Consider the following 23206-nt stretch of genomic DNA (forward strand, 5'->3'; position numbering starts at 1 on the left):
TTTAAGGTGTTTGATGTGAGCAAGGTCAGAAGTCTGTTCAGAATCAAGTTTCACCCGTATTATCAGGGAAAGGAAATATATTCACTGAAGATTTAATTTAAAAATCTGTACTACTGATTTCTACAAACCTCCATCTTAATATCAGTAAATTACACTTACTGAAATACTTTAGTTCCTAGTCCCTTTCTTCTTTGGACTCTGTAACAATAATTATGATAACCACCACTGATTGAGTGCTCTCTCTGTGCCACGCCCTGTTCTGTTTTCCCTGAGAGTCCCCTGAACAACCTCATGATTTAGTTGTAATTATTCCATTATTACTGATGAGGAAACTAAAGCATAGATTAATTCATTTGCATGAGTTACAGGCAATTCAGTCCCAGAAGTCCCAGTTCTTAGCACAATATTGCTCCCGGTCATAGTAGACATAGCTAATATTCATTTAGCACTTCATATACACCAGTCTCCATGTTAAGCATCTTATACATGTTGTCAAGATTTGTTTGCAGCAATCAAATGAGATAAATACCATTTTTTATAACCGCTTTACAGAGCACCCTTAGAGTAAGTAACCATAGTTTCACTAGTAAATGACAAGTAAGAATTTTGCAACCTGAGTCCCTTTCTTAAGACAACATTTTAGGAGGCTGTTTTATCCCACCAGTATAGTGGAACCACTCAGAGCCATGGTCATGCTTACAGGGACATGATTAGCCTTAATAGTTCTGTTATTTGCAGATATAAATTAACATTGGAATAGTTGATAGACTTCCTGGAGAGCCTTCTTCATGACACCTTCAGGATAAAGAAACCTGAACACGGCCTCTTTCCAGCCTTATACCCACTGGGTAAGTTTTTTATAAACCATAGGCCTCCATTGTGATACACAAAACTAAAATCCAAACATATTTATAGGGTAGATAGGGAGAAAGAAAAATTTCTTCCGCCTTCTAGGTTCTTCCAGCTGGTCTAAGAATGAAGTTGATGTGAGGCAGATTGACAGGAGAAAAGACAGGTACACCTCATATGCTGCAGTCCATGGGGTCACAAAGAGTCGGACACGACTGAACGACTGAGCTGAACTGAACTTCGTATATACGGGGACCCAACATGCATGAGGACTAGAGATCCGATCTACATGAGAGGGTCAGAGACAGAAAGGTAAAACAAGGTCTGTATGTCATCCTGAGCTAAGGGATGGGATAGGAGCCTAGGGCTTCCAAGGTCAAGAGGATCATTCACAGGACTGAAAGCAGAAGAACAGATGTTGATAGTTAGATGCTGACCCTGCCATACAGACAGGGTCACCTACATAAAATTAATCTCTGTGAATAACTTTTTCTGGGGAAAATCCCCAAATTAAATTCTTCTAGGTAGTTAATGGAAGGGCAGTAGTTTCTCTTGAATCCACAGGGTCTTGATTGCTTGTAGCTCAAAATAATCCTCATGCAGCAGTGGGGCGGCTCATTCTGAATCCCCACAATAGTGTGAAGACATAAGGATTGATTGCTTAATCTAATGTAAAATATCAATAAAACATTAATGATGGAATAGAAGTGCGATATATAAAAATTAGCATCAGTTCATTAATTATTGATTTATTTTAGTTATATTCAAGGAAATTGCGGGTATCCTGTCTTTTAGAATATTTTATACAAATGCATGCAGAGATTGATTTGCCATTCCATCTTCTATGACTTTGGAGAAAAGGAGAGGAGGAAGGAAAAGAGAGAGAGGATATGAATTAGAGACCTTAGGAAAACTCAGCTTTATTTCTTGGCATTCTGTTTTTTAAAGCTGGCGTCCTTCGAATAGGGATTCCCTGATAGCTCAGTTGGTAAAGAATCCACCTGCAATGCAGAAGACCCCAGTTCAATTCCTGGGTCAGGAAGATCCGCTGGAGAAGGGATAGGCCACCCATTCCAGTATTCTTGGGCTTCCCTTGTGGCCCAGCTGGTAAAGAATCCGCCTGCAATGTGGGAAACCTGGGTTCGATCCCTGGGTTGGGAAAATCCGGCTACCCACTCCAGTATTCTGGCCTGGAGGTTTCCATGGACTGTATTGTCCATGGGATCACAGAGAGTCAGACACGAATGAGCAACTTTCACTTTTATACTTTCTTTCAATTAGGGTGCTTTCAGCATATTCTAGCTGCTTTCCTGTGATGTTCTAAGAGTGAGATCTTTCCACTGCTTTCCAGGGAAACTCTTCAATTTGAGCAAAGAATCTTGACAAAGGAGGAAGGCCCAAAGGTATAAATAATCTCTGGAAAGAGTCTAATGACAAACCCAGGAATGCTGAAAAATTCAAGATGAAGAGAGCTTTGGAGAAGGTTGGGAAACCAACTGTGCCTTTGAAATTCAACAGCTGCCAATTTCATCTAATTTCAAATTCTTATAAAGGGCAGTGGCAAATTGAGGACTTAACAGAAGTTTCTAAAACTGAACTAAAATGTTTATATGTTCAGTTTGTGGGAAAGATATTTGATGCCCCAAATACTCTTAACATTATCCTCAACTTTGAGGAATTTGTTAAAACAACTTTTTCAAGAGAAGTTGACATTTTTCATTCCTGTTAAGGAATTCAGTCAAGATCTCAGGTTACAAACAGTCCTAACAAGTTAAGGAATCAGTTTAAAGTTGGTAAGAATCTTCCATCATTTTGTTAAAAGTCTCTCTGATGGAACTTGCACAATGTCAATAGTGTTAAACAAACAAACAAAACAAAAAACAAAACAAAACACTAGACTAAGATCCGTTTTGGTGTATTTCAACATGGTTCCCAATGCTTTAACCACTTTGTTTTTCACTAAATTGAAAATTGTCTCAATGTCTCCAGTGCACACAGAGGTAACAAACTCAGGATCCTTATTACTTTATCCTTCTTAAGGCTGAGGTGTACTAGCTGCAGAGGAATAAAACAGTGCGAAAGTATAAATTTTATACATCACAAAATTATGGACATTTTTAATACATCCAGATTTCCACATTAGCCTATCATCATAGGATAGAAGCTTTTGGGGGAAGGAGTTTGGATTATAGAACTCCCAGCTTATTATTTATTGAAACGACAATTCTAGGATCCCTGCAGTCTCTCTTTTAAATGATCAACCAGCATGTCTTCTAGGGACTGGAAGGTAGGCCTGAAGCTAACAATAGATTGCTAAAAAGAGAGAGATCAAAAAAGAATCACATTTGTTCCTATTTTGCATCTGAACAAATGAGTTGGTTGCCATTCAGATGCAAAAGCAAACAGAGGAAAATAGAATAGAGCAAGGTTCTGCTGGAAAAGCCCCTGCTCCAGTGCTCTGTGAAACTGCCCTGGAATCCCCTGAGAACAGCAGGATTTTAGCTATTCCTGCCCCTTGCTCTGCTTGAAGCAATGATTTCAATCACCACTTGATAATGCAAAGAGATCAGTGCAGGGATGACAAGGCCTCCTGGAGAATTACTTTGGTTTAGCTACTTTAGCACCTCTCTTCTTTGGAGTCTATTTAAATAAAAGAATAGCACCCATCCGGGTTTGCCAGGCTCTGCTTCATAGCAGGAGCTCCAGGAAAAGTATAACTATGGCCCCCTTTGTGTATCTAGCTACCCTGGTGAGGGGATACCTGTTAGGACTGGGGAGCTAACCAGTTCCTTCTTTTCTTTTTATTGAACTATAGTTGCTTTACAAAGTTGTGTTTATTTCAGGTGTATAGCAAAATGAATCAGTTATTTAGACACATACACATTCATATATGGCTTTCCAGGTAGCTCAGTGGTAAAGAGTCTGCCTGCAATGCCTAAGACCCAGGTTCAGTCACTGGTTAGGGAAGATCTCCTGGAGGAGGACATGGCAACCCACTCTACTTTTCTTGCCCGGAGAATCCCATGAACAGAGGAGCCTGGCAGGCTACATTCCATAGGGTCATAAAGAGTTGGACATGACTGAAGCAACTTAGTATGCACATTTTTATGCATATATGCAGATTATTTACCACTGAGCTGCCAGAGAAACCCTCCATTGAGAATTTTCTGACACCCACCTCTACCATCTGCCAACTGCCCCTTTGGGTGACTGGTTGAAGGAGAAAGTTAAGAACTATAAAGTAAACCACTCCATTTCAGTTAATCATAACTCTTCCTAACATGTTATAGTCCTTCGCAAAATGATTTTGCATGCATTATATTATTTGATCATTGCAGCCACCTGTGAAGTTTTATTATCCACCATTGATGAATGATGACACCATTTATGTGATCATCAGAACACTAAATATTACAGTCACTGTGAAGTGAGTTTCCTTATCCCCATTTGATAGATGATAATACAAATGTCTAGAAAGATGCCAGAACTGGTCCACAGATCTCAACTAGAAAGTGGCAGAGTCAAGATAAAAATCCAGGGTAATCTGACTCCAAGTTTGGTGCCCTGCTGCTGCTGCTAAGTCATTTCAGTCATGTCCGACTCTGTGCGACCCGATAGACAGCAGCCCACCAGGCTCCCGTCCCTGGGATTCTCCAGGCAAGAACATTGGAGTAGGCTGCCATTTCCTTCTCCAGTGCAGGAAAGTGAAAAGTGAAAGTGAAGTCGCTCAGTCATGTCCAACTCTTCACGACCCCATGAACTGCACCCTACCAGGCTCCTCTGTCCATGGGATTTTCCAGGCAAGAGTACTGGAGTGGGGTGCCATTGCCTTAGACAGTTCAACAAAGGAAACAATAAATTTAAGTCATGATCTAGTCCCTCTTCTGTGACTAGCTTAGAATGGAAACTTAAACAAACCCTCAAGTGAAGTCAGGGCAAAGAGTTTCTCACCAATAATCTGAAAAGGATGTAAAAATGTTATTAGAAATAATATGAAAAGCAGTCTATTCTTATCCTATTTGGAATGTTAATTGGAGGGAGAATTGATCTGTGTCACTTACAGAAAATGTTGAGAAGTTATGTGTGGGTCTTCTCTGACTGCCCTTTTCTTTCCCTAATTCCAAATCACTAAGCAACTCACAAAGTCAACTGTTGATGGGGGAGGGGGGTTGAAATCTTAAAATGGGCAAGGAATTTAAGCCAAGTGATACAAAGGTAACCCATAGCAAGCATATCTTTCCTTGTTGGTAGAGCAAAATCAGTGCCAACAAGAGCACTGGATAAAGCCCTAGGTGATGTGAAGAGAGCTGTTGGCTTTGCAAGGGCAGCAGGCATAATCCTTGATTGAGTTTTTTTCCTTTCCTTTTAAATGAATGCTATGACGGAAATGCTGTTTCTGATTTTTTCTGAAGACTTTATATTTAGAGGGAAAGAAACCAGCCAAAGAAGTCAGGCCCGAGGTAACATCCACCAGAAATGCTGTCAAAGCATGACATCAATAGCCCTTGACCCTGGAGGAGGCAGCGAGCATTCTGCCTGAGGAGAGGGATGGATTGAAGGGTGACCAAGCTGGCAGACACAGCGAGAACACAGCTTTGATGCAAATTCTCTTCACTGTCCCATGGCCATGCAGCACCCTAGCTCCCTGTTTGGCAGACTCACAAAATGTGAAACTTCTAACTGAAAATTCACCCCAAACATTCTCAGTAAGCCTTTTCTTACCCTAAGAAACTGTCTTTTCTAGACCATGATTTTATCCTGAAGCTTGTTTTCTGTTGTTGCCATGTTTTGTAATAACAAGTTTACTGAAATACAATTCATATACCAGAGAATTCACCGATTTAACATGCAATTCAGAGGGCTTTAATATATTCTCAGAAGTGTGCCACCATGGCTGTAATCTACTTTAGAATTTTTTCATTACCCCCAAATGAAATCCCATGCTCATTAGCAGTCACCTGCCATTTATTCCCCAACCCTCAGCCCTGAGGCAACCACCAATCTACTTTCTGTCTCTATGGATTTGCCTATTCCACTTTCACATAAATAGAATCATACAATGTCTGAACTTTTGCGTCTGGTTTCTTTCACTTAGCATAATGTTTACGAGCTTTATCCATGTCAAAGTGTAGGGGAGGAAAAATAATTTCCCTTCTACCATTTAGAGTTCTTGGCGGAGACCATGTAATAAAAGACAGATTAGCAAGAGAAAAATAAACAATTTTATTAACATATGTACATGGGAGATACCCAGCGAGAAATGAGACATTCTCCAAGGTGGCTTAAATGCAATCTTAAATACTATCTTCCCAGGGAAATAGGAAGGGGGATTTAAGCTTCTAAGGGAGAGTACATAATTATTAGAAAAAAAATGAATGGGCCCTTAGGAAAAAAGACGGGAGATAAGTGCTGTCCACTTCTAGTCTCCTTTCTGGTGATGAGTCAGTTTCCCTGGTTGATGAAGCGGCTATCTTTAGGCATATAGGGTTTCAGAGAAGTGTCTCCCTCTATTGGCTATTTTTAGGTGCTCTCAGCTCAAAATGGGCTTCCCTGATGCTTCAGCGGTAAAGCACCCACCTGCCAATGCAGGAAACATGGGTTCAATCCCTGGTTGAGAAGATCCCCTGGAGAAAGAAATAGCAACCCACTCTAGTATCCTTGCCTGGGCAACCCCATGGACAGAGGAACCTGGTGGGCTACATACAGTCCATGGGGTCTCAAAGAGTCTGATGCGCCTTAAGGACTAAAAGCCAATGACAAGCTCAAAATAGTCAGTATACCAAAGCAGTATGTTTTAGGGTGGTCTCTTATGCTACCTGTTAGTAGCATGAATCAGAATTCTGATCCTTTTAATTGCTGAATAATATTCCATTGTGTGGCTGTATCACATTTTGTTTATCCAGTCATCAGCTGACACACATTTAAGTTGTTTCCAACTTTTAGCTATTGTTAATAATTCTGCAATGAACATTCATGTACAAGTCTCTGTGTGGACATAGGTTTTTCAGTCTCTTGAGTTCCACCTCAAAATAGAATTGCTGGATCATATAATAACTGTACTTTTAAACTTTTGAGGAACATCCAGACTTTTCCAAAGCTTCTATGCCCTTTTACATTCCCACCAGCAGTGTAAGAGAGTTCCAATTCTTGTCCATTCTCCGTAACACTTAGTACTATCTGTCTTTTTGATTATAGCTATCTTCATGAGAGTGAAGTTGTGTCTCATTGTGGTTTTGATTTGTATCTTTCTAATGGGCTGCGGTCCATGGGGTCGTGAAGAGTTGGACATGACTGAGCGACTTCACTTTCACTTTTCACTTTCCTGCATTGGAGAAGGAAATGGCAACCCACTCCAGTGTTCTTGCCTGGAGAATCCCAGGGACGGGGGAGCCCAGTGGGGTGCCGTCTATGGGGTCACACAGAGTCGGACACGACTGAAGTGGCTTAGCAGCAGCAGCAGCAGCAGCAGCAGCAGCAATGACAAATGATGTTAAGTATCTTCTCATGTGCTTACTGGCCACGGGTTTACCTTCTTTGGAGAACTGTTTGTTCAGATCCTTTGCCCATTTTAAGTTGATTCTTTTTGTTGTTTTGAGTAATAGGAGTTTACCCTGAAGCTGTGGCGGATTCATTTTGATATTTGGCAAAACTAATACAATTATGTAAAGTTTAAAAATAAAATTAAAAAAAAAAAAAAAACATCAGATGGAACGGAGATTCAGTTGCAGATTTGCCTTACCTGATGACACCACTCTGTGGTCAGAGAAATGACCAGATCTTTGCCCTTCAGATGAGGTTGGTCCTGGGACTTCTTTCTTGAATCTGAGTATGGTGGCCTCCAAGTGAAAAGTTTTCAGTTCCATGGACATGGCCTTCCACTGACGTGGCTCAAGGCTGAGAGAGGCACTGACAAGGCACAGAAGGCATTCCTATCTTCTGTGTCAGTAGAAACCGTTAGTCTTTCTATTCTCCAAACAAACCTCTGTTGTATTAAAACCTAGCACCAGAGTTCTTATCTCTCTAGGAAGGAAGTCACTGTGAATGAGTATAAACTCTGCTGCCTAGATGTTCAAGGTCTTTTCTCATCTATAACTATTATGGTGGCTTGTGGAGACCAGTATTTCCTGAGAGGACACAACAACTTTACATTCTCTATATAATCCAGAAAAGAACGCTGGTGAAGGACAAAGTTAAATGCTTTTCCCATGCTTCAACCTACATTTCTAATTAGATCTAAAATTTACTTTTGACCCTCCCTTCCTCACAATGCTACCTGTGTGTGCACACCAAGTCACTTCAGTTTGCATGACTGTGCGACCCTGTGGACTGTAGCCTGCCAGGCAAAAATACTAGAGTAGGTTGCTATGCCCTCCTCCCGGGGATTTTCCCAACCCAGGGAGTGAACCTTTTCTCTCACATTGCCTGTACTGACAGGTTCTTTACCATTAGCGCCGCTTGGGAAGCCCCACAATGCTACCTTTTCCTTATTAATATATTCTTTTAAGCATCAGGACACACATGCCAATTCTTCATTAGTCAGCTCCCAGCCCCAGTTACATTATTAGAATCCCCTGAAAACTTTTTAAAACTGTATTCATGCTGAGACCCCTCAACTGGAGAGTCTTGTCATCTCACTGATCTGGAATGGCCCCAGCCTAAGCATTTAGAGTTTTCGGTTTGAATATGCAGACAGTTTCAAAACACAAGCCCAGCTATCACTAGCCTCTTCATTTATTATGAGACTTAAGAACGCTTTTTCCAGTCTAGATCAGCACTTCTCAAACTTTTACTTGCATTGGTGTCCTCTGGGGGTCTTGATAAAATGCAGATCTGATTTGGTGGGCCTGGGGCAGGCCCCAAGACTCTGCATTTCTAACAAGCCCCACGGTGAAGCCAAGGCTGCTGGTTGGCTGCTCACATTCCTCAGAGCTGGAGCCCCTATGTGTCTGTGGCATTTTTCAGTTAATCCTGATAGGATCTTTATCACCTCAAGGATTTAACTTTTTAATACACCATCATCCAATATAATATGTACTGCTTTCCTTTTAAAAATAGAATTAAAAATCTGTTGCTGCTCATCTAGGCAGTCTTTGCTAACATAAAGATTGAACAATAAACCTCTGTATTAATTCAAGGTAATGATTTAGATCTTTTAAAGCGGTCATAAAAATACTGCACAGCTCAATGAGCAAGGACCTTGTAGGTCATGTACCTGAAAGATACTTGTCTGTGGATCCAGTCACAGGAGCCTCACGTTGTGACCTTGGAAGTTACTTTACTTTTCAGTCATTGTTTCCTCTGTGAGTTGTTAAATGGTAGAAGTTGCTTCCAGGCCTGCTAGAAAGATGGGTGAACTAAGAAATGCAAAATGCCCATCAGTTCGTTGACCTCTGATTTAAAGAGAGGTTAAATCTTTAAGAAAATCTTTTCTAAAGAGATATTGCAGTACCTATATATGTGAAATCCTCAGTAAAATCTTTTTGTTTTATGAGGATTTAGAAAGATTCTCTTCTTTTTCATCCTCCAACTCATCTTTTCTCGCTTCTCCCAACTTCAAGAGTAGTCTTAGAGAGAAGAAAGCACAGAAGGACAAATTGAAGCTGAAATTTGAAAACAGGCTGATTCAAATTTGGCTTAATAATGAGATATTAGTATTTTGAGGAGATTTTATGACTCTTGCTAATAGCACCATCTCTTTCTCTTCTTTCTCATAGTTTGCCTAAGTCATCACCTGATATAAGAACTCCTGACTAGGATGCTTGAAGGAATCTGGGTCCTTTGAAACCCATCAGATAAGAGAAGGACTGAGAAATAAAACATAGATGTGGCTTTAGTATAATCAAAGGAAAGGCAAAAATCAAAGGAACGACTTGTATTTTTCTACTAAATAATTTGATCTTTCTTAACCAAATGTTTTTTTTCTAGAAATGGAACCAAAATGTATCTCCATAAATATTTTGGCCCTCCTGAGAAATTATTTAATGTCTTAATGATATCATAAGATTTGTAACTGTGTTGCTAGTTTCCAGGAAACATAATTTTTATAGTATACTCTTCAACTTTAGAGTGATGTAAAAAAATCAAGTGAGAAATTCTCCCTACCTTCTTTCTTCATCATGATTAGGGTAGCTGAAAATTGCGTGACACAATTTTTCTGTTTGTTCCTTATCAGTGTAAAATTAGTGCAGGCGTTGTTGTTGGATGAAAGGCTGGATCTCCCCAACTATTCCAGTTTTGTTTTGGTTAACTTGCTGATTTAAAGAAATAATAAAACTAGTGTAATGATATATATATAAGTGAATCACTTTGGTGTACACTTGAAGCTAATATAACACTGTAGATTAACTATACTTCAAAAAAAGAAAGAAGAACAGTTATCTGACTGCTTCCCATTGATAAATAGAACCAAAATATAGCCAGCATGAATCTGTGTTCTCAGAGAGAGAGAGTCTTGTTGCAGTGCAAAAGCCCTATGAATATGGGATTGGTGTGGCAAAGGGGGCAGAGTGAAGGACCTCTAAGATCATTCAGTCCTTGAGATTTAATTTTCACTGCAGAACTGTGAGGAGCAGAGAGAGATGTGCTTCTGCTGATTATCAAGCTAAAAGTGAAACTGGGGTTTTCACCAAACCAACCCCATCTTATTTACTTCGCCCATGATGAAAGAAGTGGCCATAGTCTTTCACGCATTAGGTTCTGGAAAGTGAGCCAAAGACATGCCAAGGATATGATCCTTTAAAATTTACATAGGTTAGTTGCACCTCTCTACCTTTGTTAGGGGGCTTCCCATGTGGTGCTAGTGATAAAGAAGCTGCCTGCCAATGCAGGAGACACACGAGATTTAGGTTCAATCCCTGGGTCGGGAAGATTCCCTGGAGGAGGGCACAGCAACCCACTCCCGTATTCTTGCCTGGGGAATCCCATGAACAGAGGAGCCTGGGGACCTGCAGTCCATAAGGTTGCACAGAGTCAGAAATGACTTAACACGCGTGTACCTTTGCTAGGGGGAGAAACAGTTCTGTTCGTATGCAAAAGATGAACATTACCCATCTCTTCTGGGTTTTGCCTCTCTTGGTTCAGAGGACTAATTCATATTGATTTCTTTATCTTGCCTCTTTAAATTGACTGAATTTTCCTTTAATAATCAAGTTTCCTATTAATAGCTATACTGAGCAAGAGGAGTAAAATCAATATGTGATTTAATGGCTCCTCCTGTCAGGGGCACTATTGATTGTATTACTAATGATTTTGAAATGATACACCATTATGCAAATCCCATCTATTTTAGGTGCCTTTGCCAGGCACCTGCAGAATTACTGTTGTCTTTTCCTTCATAGTTGATCTTCCCGTGTCACAGTTATCAAGTACTGAAATGTTTTCTAAGGATTATAATCCCAGTGACTAGAGATACTCTATTGATAAATTTTAAGTGTTTGTTATATAAATGAGTGGGGTGAGACCTTATGTTTTTCACATTGATCAGCTACTCAGAATGTAGAAAATAAATCTATCACAGCAATAGCAGATGAAATTCACCAAGGATCAGAAACACTATGTTACTTGGGTTTTTCTGTTTATTTATGAATAAGTGGTCATGTTGCCCTTTGGGAATGAAACTGGGAGCCCCTCCTAAACAAATGCTTGCCCTAATAGAAAGACCACTCCAAGCATCTCCACTATGCTTTATTTCTATAATAATGCATGAGATTTGGGATGGGTTGGGAGTACAGGATGGAAAAACACAAGTCAAATGTTTCTATGTAATATAAGCAAGAGCATTGCAACATTCACTCTACCATGAAGTGTCTTGATTAGAGGCCTTTAGGTCCAAAAGACAGTAGCAGGACCCTTCTAATGCCCACCAGTGTTTTCCCACACACGATCATATGATGCTGATGGCTTTAGCAGTGATGTACAAGTATAGTTTATGATTACAAGGCAATAAGATGGAAATTAATACCTAAAATGCATAATTTGGATGACAAATAAGGTAGATGTTTGGCAGTTTTTTGAAGAATAAATTTGATCTCACTTACCAAATTCATTCTAAAATGAATGAATCCATTCCTATATCTTTTTGTGCTTTCTCTAATATTTTGTATTTTTTTGGATACTGAGGAATGATCAGATACTCTGGTATAGTCAGAGCAGGTTGGTTATAGATATAAAGTAAATTGGTGAATTCCAGAACACAGTTTTGGAAGTTAGGAATTGTTCATTATATATATATACACACATATATGTGTGTGTGTGTGTGTGTGTGTGTATATATATATATATATATATATATGTGTGGCTGGACTTTTGTCAGACTGTTGGTAGTTTTACAAATATCTAACTGCTCTTTAAAAATGATTCTGCTTTAGTCATTGACAGCTGCTCACCTAGCCTTACTATTTCAGTCTTTGAAGACAAAGCTGAGACAGAAAGGCACTATCGTGTGTTCCAATTCCTTAGCAGTGAGCCGTTGGGATGTGAGTGTTATGGGGGCTGTTCTTTAGGTGAGGCACAGGGAGGAGGTTATGAGGCTCTTTAGAACCAGAAGCAGTCATTTGTTCTCACTTAGCATTAGAGGCTGGGAAATTCAGAGAATTAAAAGCAACTTCTACCTTTATTCTCCTTCATATGAGAAGAGAAGGCTGGTGCTCTTTGGCATATGTAGGTCTAAATGAAACTTGAGAGCTTTGATCAATAATCAAAAAAAAGAAAAAAAAAGAGAGATCTTTATAGAAAACCTGGAAAATTCCACCAAAACTAAATAATGTGCATGACATTAAAACTGTATGTGTTTGAAAACTCATCTTTTTTAAACCTTTAGTCAGAAATATTCTTGGCCGATGTTACTGAACAAAAGATATTTTCAAGAACAAACGTGTTTTTGGGCTCTGAGTAAGTTGTAATACATGAAGTGATTAAAGCCTTATTAATTAGAAGTTAACACTAGATTTCTTTTCAGAGTCATCAAGGCTTAGGGGAGGTTTAGATTTGCATAATATTTGCATTTGTCATACCTGCCTGTCAATCACAACCATAAGACAACAAGGCAAAAAGTGCTAAAGGATCGATTACAGGAAGAATTCTTAATGAAATGTCTCGATGTATCCATGGAGTTTGCAAGGAGGATAAAGAGTGTATTTTGTCTAAGTTGAAACTCAACTTTGGGAGGGAAGAAAATAGAACATCATTCCTCACCCCCACTTTAAGAGGCCTTCATCTTTAAAGAGACAAAACGTAACTTCCCCTTGTGATCTAGGTGGAAAATCTGACTCACTTGAAAATGAGTTTGACTCTAGGATATTGGGTGGGGTAAGATATTTTATTTTGTGATCCTTTTAGATATATATATTATTTTAATAAAATTTTATGATAAAAATGTCATGTTTGGAAATAAAGCAAAATGAAAGCCTCACAAAATGATCCTCACAAAAATGATCCTCATGCCTGTTATGAACAGAGGTAGCCTCTGTTCATATTTTGATGTGGTTTACTGATTTGTATCACAGGAGTGAATTCCAGAGCATAGCTCAGACAGTCCTATGGTTAAGGTATTTACTTATAAATATATTTCTCTTTTCTTACTATTGTGATCTGTGTTTTTCTCCTTCCCATAATGACGATAAACCTAGCTGTATGAGAGCTGTGTTTTGACTAAATAATTCTGTGGCCCTGGGCAGGGGTGCTGTGCATTTCTCAGACCCATCCCACATCCTTTCTGGAAGGACAGTCTCACAGTCCAGAAGTTTCTCAGTTGGCGTTTGTCTGGAAGTGCTGCTCGTTAACCTTGCTTTCCTCTTCCCTATGTTCCTTCTCTTCTCTTTCCTCTTCCCCTTGTTCGTCAATTTCTATTCTTCTCTGTTTCAGCAAAACAATATCAGTCAAGGTAATTGATGATGAGGAGTATGAGAAAAACAAGACCTTCTTCCTTGAGATTGGAGAGCCCCGCCTGGTGGAGATGAGTGAGAAGAAAGGTGGGGGAGCTGCTCCAGGGCTGAGCCCAACAGCTTCTGCTGGCCTGTGCCACCCCTGGATGCCTGCACTCTTCAGAACGTGACTTACGATGCACACATCCCTCCACCTATGTAACAGGGCATGGATCTCCTTGGGGCCACAGTAGGCCTGGCCTGAAGCCCCATCAACCAGTTTGGGCCACTCTGCGCGTTGCATTCTGAGCATCAGCAGTGCAGTCAATCTTCCACTGCCGGCAATGCTGGTTTTGATGCTAGCTGCACCCCCATAAAGCCAACGGTCTGATTTCTTAATTTGGGGTAACTCCTGACTGCTAAATTGAAGGAGAAGAATTTGCATCAGTGATGGATTGGCAGAGAAGATTAGCGGGGGCCAGCTGAGAGTCCCTGGATGCCCTTTTACATACTCCTGGAGGTGCATGTGTGGCCCGTTCTCCTTCCATAACATCACAGTAACATGCTGCTTGGTGAACACCTAGCATGAGCGTGTGACTCCAACCATTTGTTTTGCCTTTGTCTTGTGTTCCCACAGGAAGATCATTACCATTAGAATATTTGACCGTGAGGAATATGAGAAAGAGTGCAGTTTCTCCCTTGTGCTTGAGGAACCAAAATGGATAAGAAGAGGCATGAAAGGTGTGAGAGTATTCAAAGACATACCAGCGAGAAATTGTACTCTTCTCTCCGTGTCTCCTACTCTCACACTTAACTCTCTCCTCTTCCTCGGCTTCCAAGTACTATACTTCCTCTCCTTTGAAGCTTTGGCAATTTCATTCCCCTTCCCTCTTCCACCATGCACCAAGAAATGCCCCCTTTCTTCAGGAAATGCCAGTTCACCTTAATTGATTCAAGATTTCAGAAATAATGGAAGAGAGTTCTGTAATTCAGAAAGGATGACATAAAAGCATAATTTCTGGGTTTAGTTTTTCACTACTCAGGAATCATTCAACAATTTGGTTCCAGCTATTAAGCATCCCCTAATACGTTAGCGATGGACACTACTGTGTACATGTTAGTCATGGCAGTTGTGTCTCATGGTAAATAATAGGAAACTTCAGAATTCAATCATTAGTCTTCCTTAGAGAAGCCAGTTTTCAAAAACAAAAAGCAGTAAGAACAAAGATCTTTAAAGAGTAGTATTCATTTTTGCGTAGTATTATTCATATCATCAGATATGAAATTTAAAAGGTATAAAACCTATAGGCATATGAATTTTCTTTAGTAGAAAGGACATGATGATAGTTCATTAAGAACTTAACCCTTAATTAAGGCTGATTCTACCTTATGCTTCAAACTCTTTCAATTCTTATTGAACTGACACATTTCTAACAAAAATTTTTTCTAAAAATAAAAAACAGCATGAAATTAAAAAAATTTTTAATTTTGTTTAAAAACAAAATTTTAGAGCTGAATTTTATATCAGCTTTAAAAATAGTTTTTTTTTTTTTTTAATTTTGAATTATTCTAAAGGCTTCCCATAATTACCCTCTAATAGTGGCCATTTTGGAGAAGGCAATAGCACCCCACTCCAGTACTCTTGCCTGGAAAATCCCATGGATGGAGGAGCCTGGTCGGCTGCAGTCCATGGGGTCGCTAAGAGTTGGACACGACTGAGCGACTTCACTTTCACTTTTCACTTTCCTGCATTGGAGAAGGAAATGGCAACCCACTCCAGTTTTCTTGCCTGGAGAATCCCAGGGACGGGGGAGCCTGGTAGGCTACCGTCTATGGGGTCACACAAAGTCGGACACGACTGAAGTGACTTAGCATAGTGGCCATTTTTAAAGGAATGGTAAATTTAATGGTATCTATAAAATGAACGTAGTACATATTGATTGCATTCAAACAATTGATGAGAACAGTTTAAATGGTTAAATGACCACTTTGCAAGAAATATATACTTTTACATGTAAAGGAAAAATCAAATACAAAAGACTAATTCCTATATAAACCCAACATTTGGGGGAATTTAACTAATCTTGCTTTTATTAGATAGAACACACTGGCCTCTGAGTCCATCAGAAAAATGAAGTTGTCCTGACTTAATCAGGACAAGTTCCAAAAGGTAACAGGAGCCTTTGGAATGATGGAGGAGGAGCACTTTAATGCAGCTTATTTAATATGCTCCATAGACAGCAGGTGAAAGAAAAAGACACTTTAGAAAATTGTGCTGATTTCTTACAAAGATGGGATCAAAAATGCCTCATTAACATACAGGAAAAAGCACTTACTTCTAATTGTATTCCTCCAAAGGATTGCCTTTTATGTCAAGGAAGAGCATCTTGGATACACAGCTCTTTCGATTGTCATTTTAGTAAAATATGCCTTCATATAAAAGCAAATTAAAATTCCTTGATCTGCTTTCAACACCCACCAAGTAGATCTGTGTCGTCATAAATAAAATGACTGACTTGTTTTTGAAAGTATCCTCTGATGCCACTACCATTAGAAAACTGGTCCTGAAGAAGTAATTGTAACATTCTCATCTGTAACTGTGGAAGTCATTTATTTGATACATTTAGGCAAGTAGATTTTACCAAAATAAAGTGCTACAGTTACAGTCTGAGTTTAAAGCACATAGCCTGAAAGACAAAGTATGTATGTCCTCTCCCCCGATCACAAGCCTTCCCTCGCTGACTTGTCAGTTTCTGTGAAATTATGTGTCCGCAAGAAACGATGTGGCTGTCCAATTAGAATGTGCAGAAGTCATAGGTAACGACACACAAATAAGCACTAATTCCTGGGACTCAAGTTTTGAGGATTTAAAAAAACCTGAGCATTCCTTGATGATCGAATATCATGCATATAGAACTTCCAGAGAGAGAACTTCACCTTGGGGCAAAGTCTCCTTATCAGGAGAGATGGCCAAAATGAAATGTCCTAAGATGTTTCCTCTGTTTTCATTGAAAGGTACATGAAAGGTACAATCCCTGAGATCCTGGATGATTTCAGACTTCTGTCTGTTGAATTCACTAACTCCCAGGCAATTATTTCATGAGGAAGACTCATAAAATATTTCTGCTCTATTTGGCAAACTAGATATATACACTGTGTGTAAACATATAATGGGCATGTTTTCTTAAATGTCAAGAAATGATATATAAAGTAAATTGTTTATATATACAATCAGGCACACCAATTTGCAGAAATTAGGGATTTTTTTGGGAAATACTCCCAATGCCACATTTACTTGGCATGCACCATTTAGTAGCAGCTCCCTACCACTATAATCAGATCTGCCTGGATTTCTTTCTGCTGATATTCCTCTTACTTTCATTATTCATCTGGTCTCTTATTCTGTGTTTGTCTTTGTCTGTTTCCTTCACAGCCCTGTTATTGAATGAGCTTGGTAAGCATTTCATTTCTTGCATTTCCTTTCCATTTTTCTAGGTTATTTTCCTTTTCTATCAGGTGCCACAGTAGCTTTCTGACTTATCCTTTATTTCTATTGATTTATTAACAAGATTGTTGTTTAGAGCGATTGGTCTCATAATTTTGTGGAAGTCAGATAGTTTGCATTCCACTTTTAGTTTAGTATTACCTTTTTAAAAAAATCAGTGATTTTTTTAGGCATGCACAAGAATTAAATTTGTGCACTGAACATCATAACCTTAAAAGAATGATTAATGGTTAAGTCTTGAATTGGTATTTCCATACCTTTCTTAATTATAAATACAATTTGGCAAGTTTTTGTACCTTGGATGGGTTGTCAGGTGGTCTGATGTCACAGGTATTTGTTATTGAGAGTATAAATGAAATAAATGGTAACACTTATTTATTTTCTTTCTTTTTTAGGTGGCTTCACAATAACAGGTATGAATTTTTTAAGTCTAATGAACCAAATTTTATTTTTTACTATCTGTTCTCACCATGGGTTGTTTACATTTTAAAAAATTATTTCCCATTTTTATTTCCTTTTAATGAAGGGAAATACCTGTATGGTAAGACAATTTTTTAAAATGTTCTTCATTTTCTCCCAGTTACCCTTAAATATCAAATAAGAACCGCATCTTACTTACCCAGAATTAACCTTTAGCTGTGGTACACGGTGTGCTCTTGCTGATTTTACACATTTTATGTTTTACACATTAACAAGGTGTGTGTTGTGTTTATTTATGAGCAAATTTGTATGGAGAACCTGTAATTGGTCGTGTTTTGACACTGATCAATTTACAGATATGCACATAGTGCTGATAATGTGAGGGAGCTCTGCTAGATACTCCAGAGAGTACTAGAATACATACAATGATTGCTAGTCTCAAGGAAGCATAGGAGTTGACATCCAAGTCAGCTCCCTGGCCCAAGCTCAGGATTCTAATCATAGATAATGTCCTATTGGGAGAAGACAAAGCATGATGTCGCTCTGCCCACCACACCCATCTGAGAAGTTTTAGCATTCTTAACATGGTAACGAGTAATATGTCTGCCACTTGAAGTGGATGACAAAGTGTTCTGTAAAAACTCAATACTCTAGTTAAAAAATTTTAAACTCTTAAATTCAGAATGGTACCCAGCCACTGTTGACTGCATTTTTAAGCACAACTTTAGAGCTATTTCCTTGTGTATAGAAGGGAGATATTTCCTTGCAGCATCCTCTCTTTTGACCTTAAATGTTTTTGCACACTTTCAACATCATCCATGTAGATTTAGAGAGGAAAGTAAATATCCTTCTAGTTTGTCTGAAACTGCAGGTTGAAGATGTCTCTAAAGGCTGTCCTAATGGTTGTGGCATTTTCCAATACAATTATGTAGATATCAATAGTCTAATTATTTTTTTCTGAAACAAGATAGTTAAACAAAAACATTTAGAAAAGAAACATTTTCAAAAATTCTATTTGAAAATGTTATGGTGGGGGTTGGGGTTAACTTAAACCACCATCAGTGTAAACTCATGATCAAGAAGTTTCAACATGATTCTGTCAAAGTGGAACTTTCTGAATGCATCCAATTTCCCGTGGGCTATTGCTCTCCATTGCTTTCTCTCCAGACACAATGTTTAATGACAAAATAATTCATAGGCTCTTGGAGACATAGAATTTGAAAAGGATAAAAATGCTCAACAGGGCAAGTTCTCATAGAGAATTTCTTAAACCTGATTCACCTGACTTTCTCCTAGGTCAAGTCTTCCCAGTTCTGCACTGCCAATGATGCTAGTTTTGAATCTGAAGGCAGGAATGTACATTTACTTTTAAAACTTTAATCTTTTCTTTTTCATCTTATCATTTACTGAAGTCTTTTTGGAAATGTTCTGATTCAATCACCCAATAAGTAATTGATCCTTGTGTGCTTTGAGGAAGGTAGGAATAGTATAGTATCTACTGCTTGGCCCTGTGCAACCTACTGCTGAGACCTTAACAAAGTCTTTAGGGTAGATAGAATCTCTTGTTAAAATGTACCGATGTGTTTGGATATCTTCCTGTTTTATCATTGACTATGTCAGGATTTTGCTTTTAGGGGCTTCCTTCTGTATCACTTGAAGCATCTTCCTTTTTAGTAACTAATTAATGGTATCTAATTTTCTTTTCTCAGAAATTGTTCATATCAAGTTCTAGAATACCCGACTACTAATATCTAACATTTTCTGTCTTGGATACATTATGCCTCCAAGAGGACAGAATCATGTCTTCCAAAGGTTTTCTACTGTTTCACATACTTCATTAAGCTTTTTCTTATGGTTCAGATTTTAATCTCCAATAGCAGTTTTTCTGGTGTGACCACCTCTTCCCAAAACTTGCAACGATGCAGTTAAAATGAGAGAATTTGCAGAACCCTCTTAGGATCTCTACATTGGTTTGTTCCTCTCGCTTTACATGACCCTTCTTTTGAACCAAGAATATCTGGGATCCACTCTCTATAGATACCTCTGGGGGAAGTTCTAAAATGTAGGTCTACACAGTGAAAAGCAGCTGTAAGCCCTGAAGAGCTTTCCTTTGAAGTCAGTTTGAAGCTTTGAAGTCAAGGCTTTGAGACACAGGAGCAGTAGAGGAGAATTAATCTAGCTCTTGGACTTTGCCAGCAGGTTTACGCCGTCTTTGCAGCTGAGTGTGAAAATCTAAATTTAAATCAGGATATATGGAAATTGAAAAAGTCATTTGGTCCACAACCCAGTGTCTCTATTTCAGAAATGGCGTTTGTAGTGGACATTAAATTCTGGGGATGCTTTTGGAATTTGCAAATCTTCCCCTGTTGCTGCTCATCTTTGCCTCATTGGAAGGCCCTTGTTGGTGTCTATGATGTGATTCCCCCTTGACCCTCCAGGCCCATAACATTATAACCCTTTTTATGTTATAGTTCATTAGAATCTGGAAAGCATCTCTTATTCATTATATCATTTGATCTTCAACCTTACAGGATAAGATTTTTTCTCTTACAGGAGAAGAAATGAAGGTTCAAAGAGATTAATCAATCTGCTCCAACCACTCATCCAGGGCTCAGAGCTTGGCCTTTATGTCCAAGGCCATGTGATGACTATTTCCAGCACTTTTAATTCCTTCCTCCCAACTCGTACGTTCCTACTTGTATCTTAATCCCATTTCAATCCAGAACCTCCACAGTATCTCTTAAATCCACCAGTATGAATTCCAAACAAATAAAAAAATAGGAAGACGCCAAAGCAGGAAAATTAGAGTACATTAATTTGGATATTTTTAATAAAGTTAAGTATTCTGGCTCAGTTTGCAAAGAGAGAGGCATGTTTGATTCCCAAAACAGGCAGCTAAAATTTCACTAATTAATTAAAAGTGCATAATAGTCAATATACCTCTTTAAAACTTACTCTTCCAATCATATTATGCTTATCATATGATAGTTTTCATAAGGCACATGGCTTTCTAAGGAAGCCAAACTATGAAAATTCCAACAGTTAAACACACTTTAGACCCTCCAGTACTTGGGTTAGAAGAACAAATTCCCTTCAAGTTTGACTTCTCTTAATAGTTGAGAAAACTGAATCTGAAAGAAACACCTTGTCCAAATACAGACAGCAAGCATACAGCAGAGTTTGCACAGAGGGTGAATCATGATTCCCAGGTCAGTTATGGGAACTCTTGGTAGAAATCAACAGCAGGTAGATCTGTCAGTCAGATGAACCAGGGGTTTCATGAAAACCCTCAACTAGGTAATCCAGCCAGTCATGGTGACAATGGAGCACCATTGCAAAACCTGTCAGTGTATACAACCTTTTCCCCTTCAGACTGCCCAAGAAATAAATAAGCATTATTTTTTATATTATGTTACTTGATCCTCAAACAAACCTGTGATATGGACAGAGCAGGTACTACTATCCCCGTGTTACATATGGGAAAGCTGGGGAAACGGCCTGCTCGAGACCATGTTGTTGGCACCAGTAGGCTCTAAAAGGAGCACCAAGTGCTTTCTGTAGTTTGGTGATGCCTCTGGAAGCAGGAACGTGAAGGACATGGTCAGTGCGTCTCGGACGCCTGCAGGAATGTGGCTGCATTCCTGTCTGTGGCACGTGTGCTTCACAGGAACAATCTGGCTTGGCTCCTAGAACCCTTGCCCCATTGACCTGCTCTCTTCTGTGACCTATAGAACAGTGACCTCTGACCACTCAATCCCCAGACTAACATTGTGTGTGCTGTATGCCTTTGGGTGTGATGCTTACTAATTCCACAGAGCGCTGCTGGCAAACCAGTACCATCCATTCTGCTGACTTTTGCCTGTCCTTTTGCTAGGCCAGCCTGTCTTCAGGAAAGTTCATGCTAGAGAACATCCACTCCCCTCTACTATAATCACCATCGCAGGTACTCGTTTCCTCACGGGCCTTGAAAACCAGTTAACCGCCTTCAAGTGTTCTTTGGGTCTTTAGATATTCAGTTCATTTCAGTTCATTTCTGTTGCTCAGTCGTGTCCAACTCTTTGCGACCCCATGAATCGCAGCACGCCAGGCCTCCCTGTCCATCACCAACTCCCAGAGTTCATTCAAACCCACGTCCATCGAGCCAGTGATGCCATCCAGCCAGCTCATCCTCTATCTCCTCCTGCCCCCAATCCCTCCCAGCATCAGGGTCTTTTCCAATGAGCAACTCTTCGTATGAGGTGGCCAAAGTACTGGAGTTTCAGCTTCAGCATCAGTCCAAGTGACACAATTCAGCCCCTGTTCCCACGGAAACATTGCTATACAATGCCATGGCTTCTCTGCAGTGGGAGGGGTGTCCTGGGTCAGCCACAAGATACCGCCACAACAGCCCAGGGTGGGACGCATGGTGGAAGGGGCAGCGTGGACCTATAAAGGGGACTCTGTGCAGAGGCCTCCCAAGTTTCAGTATATTCCAGATTTCTTGCAAATCTCGCTTCTCAGGCATGGGTCTTTTATTCCAAGTATTACGAAGAATGTTTAAAAGCAAGCTGACTCTCTTCTCAGAGTCTGCCTTTCCTGCCTCCAGGCAACGAGATGTTAGCCAAACACAAACAGACGGCAGTGCATCTGTGGGGCTTCTCCAGAGTGGGACGTTGACAGGGTGACTAAACGATGACAGAACTGTCCCATGTCGACAGGAGGATTAGAGCCCAGTTTGAGCTCCTTCTCCCTTGTCACTGAGTCTCTGGATGAGGACATGGATACCCACTCTTCAGTTGTCAGCATCACCCATCACTGGCCACGGCAACAGAAGCACGCCTCAGTAGGACTTCCCTTGTTTCTCGCATCCCACACACCCACTTAATCATCATGCAGCCCTGACTGCAGAGTTGTTCCAGAATATTCCTCATGGAAATAAAGTATGGGCCTCTTTAGGTTCTAATCAGAGAGGCCAGCAGGTTGCTGCAAACTGCCAGGAGATATCTGCTCTCAGATTTCTCCCCTACAGATGATTTTATCCCAGGATTATTTTCTGTCTTGTCAATACTGATTTGAACCATGGCTCTTCATTATGCATTTGATCTTTAAGTTGTGTTGTTTTTTAAGATCATGATGTTACATAATTTATTATCAACTTCTCAGTAAAGTGAGTTTAAAAATAGGTACAGGTATATGTATTATGGGGCTTCCCAGCTGGCGCTAGTGGTAAAAATCTGCCTACTAATGCAGGAGACATAAGACACATGGGTTCGATCCCTGGGTTGGGAAGATCTCCTGGAGGAGGGCATGGCAACCAAGTATTCTTGCCTGGAGAATCCCCATGGATAGAGGGTCCTGGTGGGCTGTAGTCCATAGGGTCACACAGAGTCGGACACAACTGAAGCGACTTAGACACAAGCATGCAAGCTTATGTAGATATACAGATAGAGAGAGGGAGAGAATTAAATAGAGAATTTCTTCTATCTGAGAAACCAAACAAAAAGCACAGCATGTGCATAAAGAAGGAAATGAAACTGACTTGACCATATTAAAATGAACTGCATTTGATCCAACACTCAAAGTGAAAAGAAAC

General features: G+C 39.7%; 1 protein-coding gene across 8 annotated transcripts in view; it reads left to right on the top strand.

The window, feature by feature from the left end:
- SLC8A1 (solute carrier family 8 member A1) overlaps window positions 1-23206 on the top strand; it is a 463121-nt gene that overhangs the window by 342896 nt on the left and 97019 nt on the right. For 7 of the 8 annotated variants that reach the window (XM_070379679.1, XM_070379681.1, XM_070379683.1 and 4 more), the window contains 2 exons: window positions 14347-14450; window positions 17610-17627. In XM_070379679.1, coding sequence (XP_070235780.1) covers window positions 14347-14450; window positions 17610-17627 — 122 coding nt within the window. Of the gene's footprint in view, window positions 1-13796; window positions 13818-14346; window positions 14451-17609; window positions 17628-23206 lie in introns of those variants that run through there. The other variant, XM_070379686.1, reaches the window with a different exon arrangement.

The sequence above is a fragment of the Bos mutus genome, chromosome 11, assembly GCF_027580195.1.
Source record: "Bos mutus isolate GX-2022 chromosome 11, NWIPB_WYAK_1.1, whole genome shotgun sequence".
Taxonomy (NCBI): Eukaryota; Metazoa; Chordata; class Mammalia; order Artiodactyla; family Bovidae; genus Bos; species Bos mutus.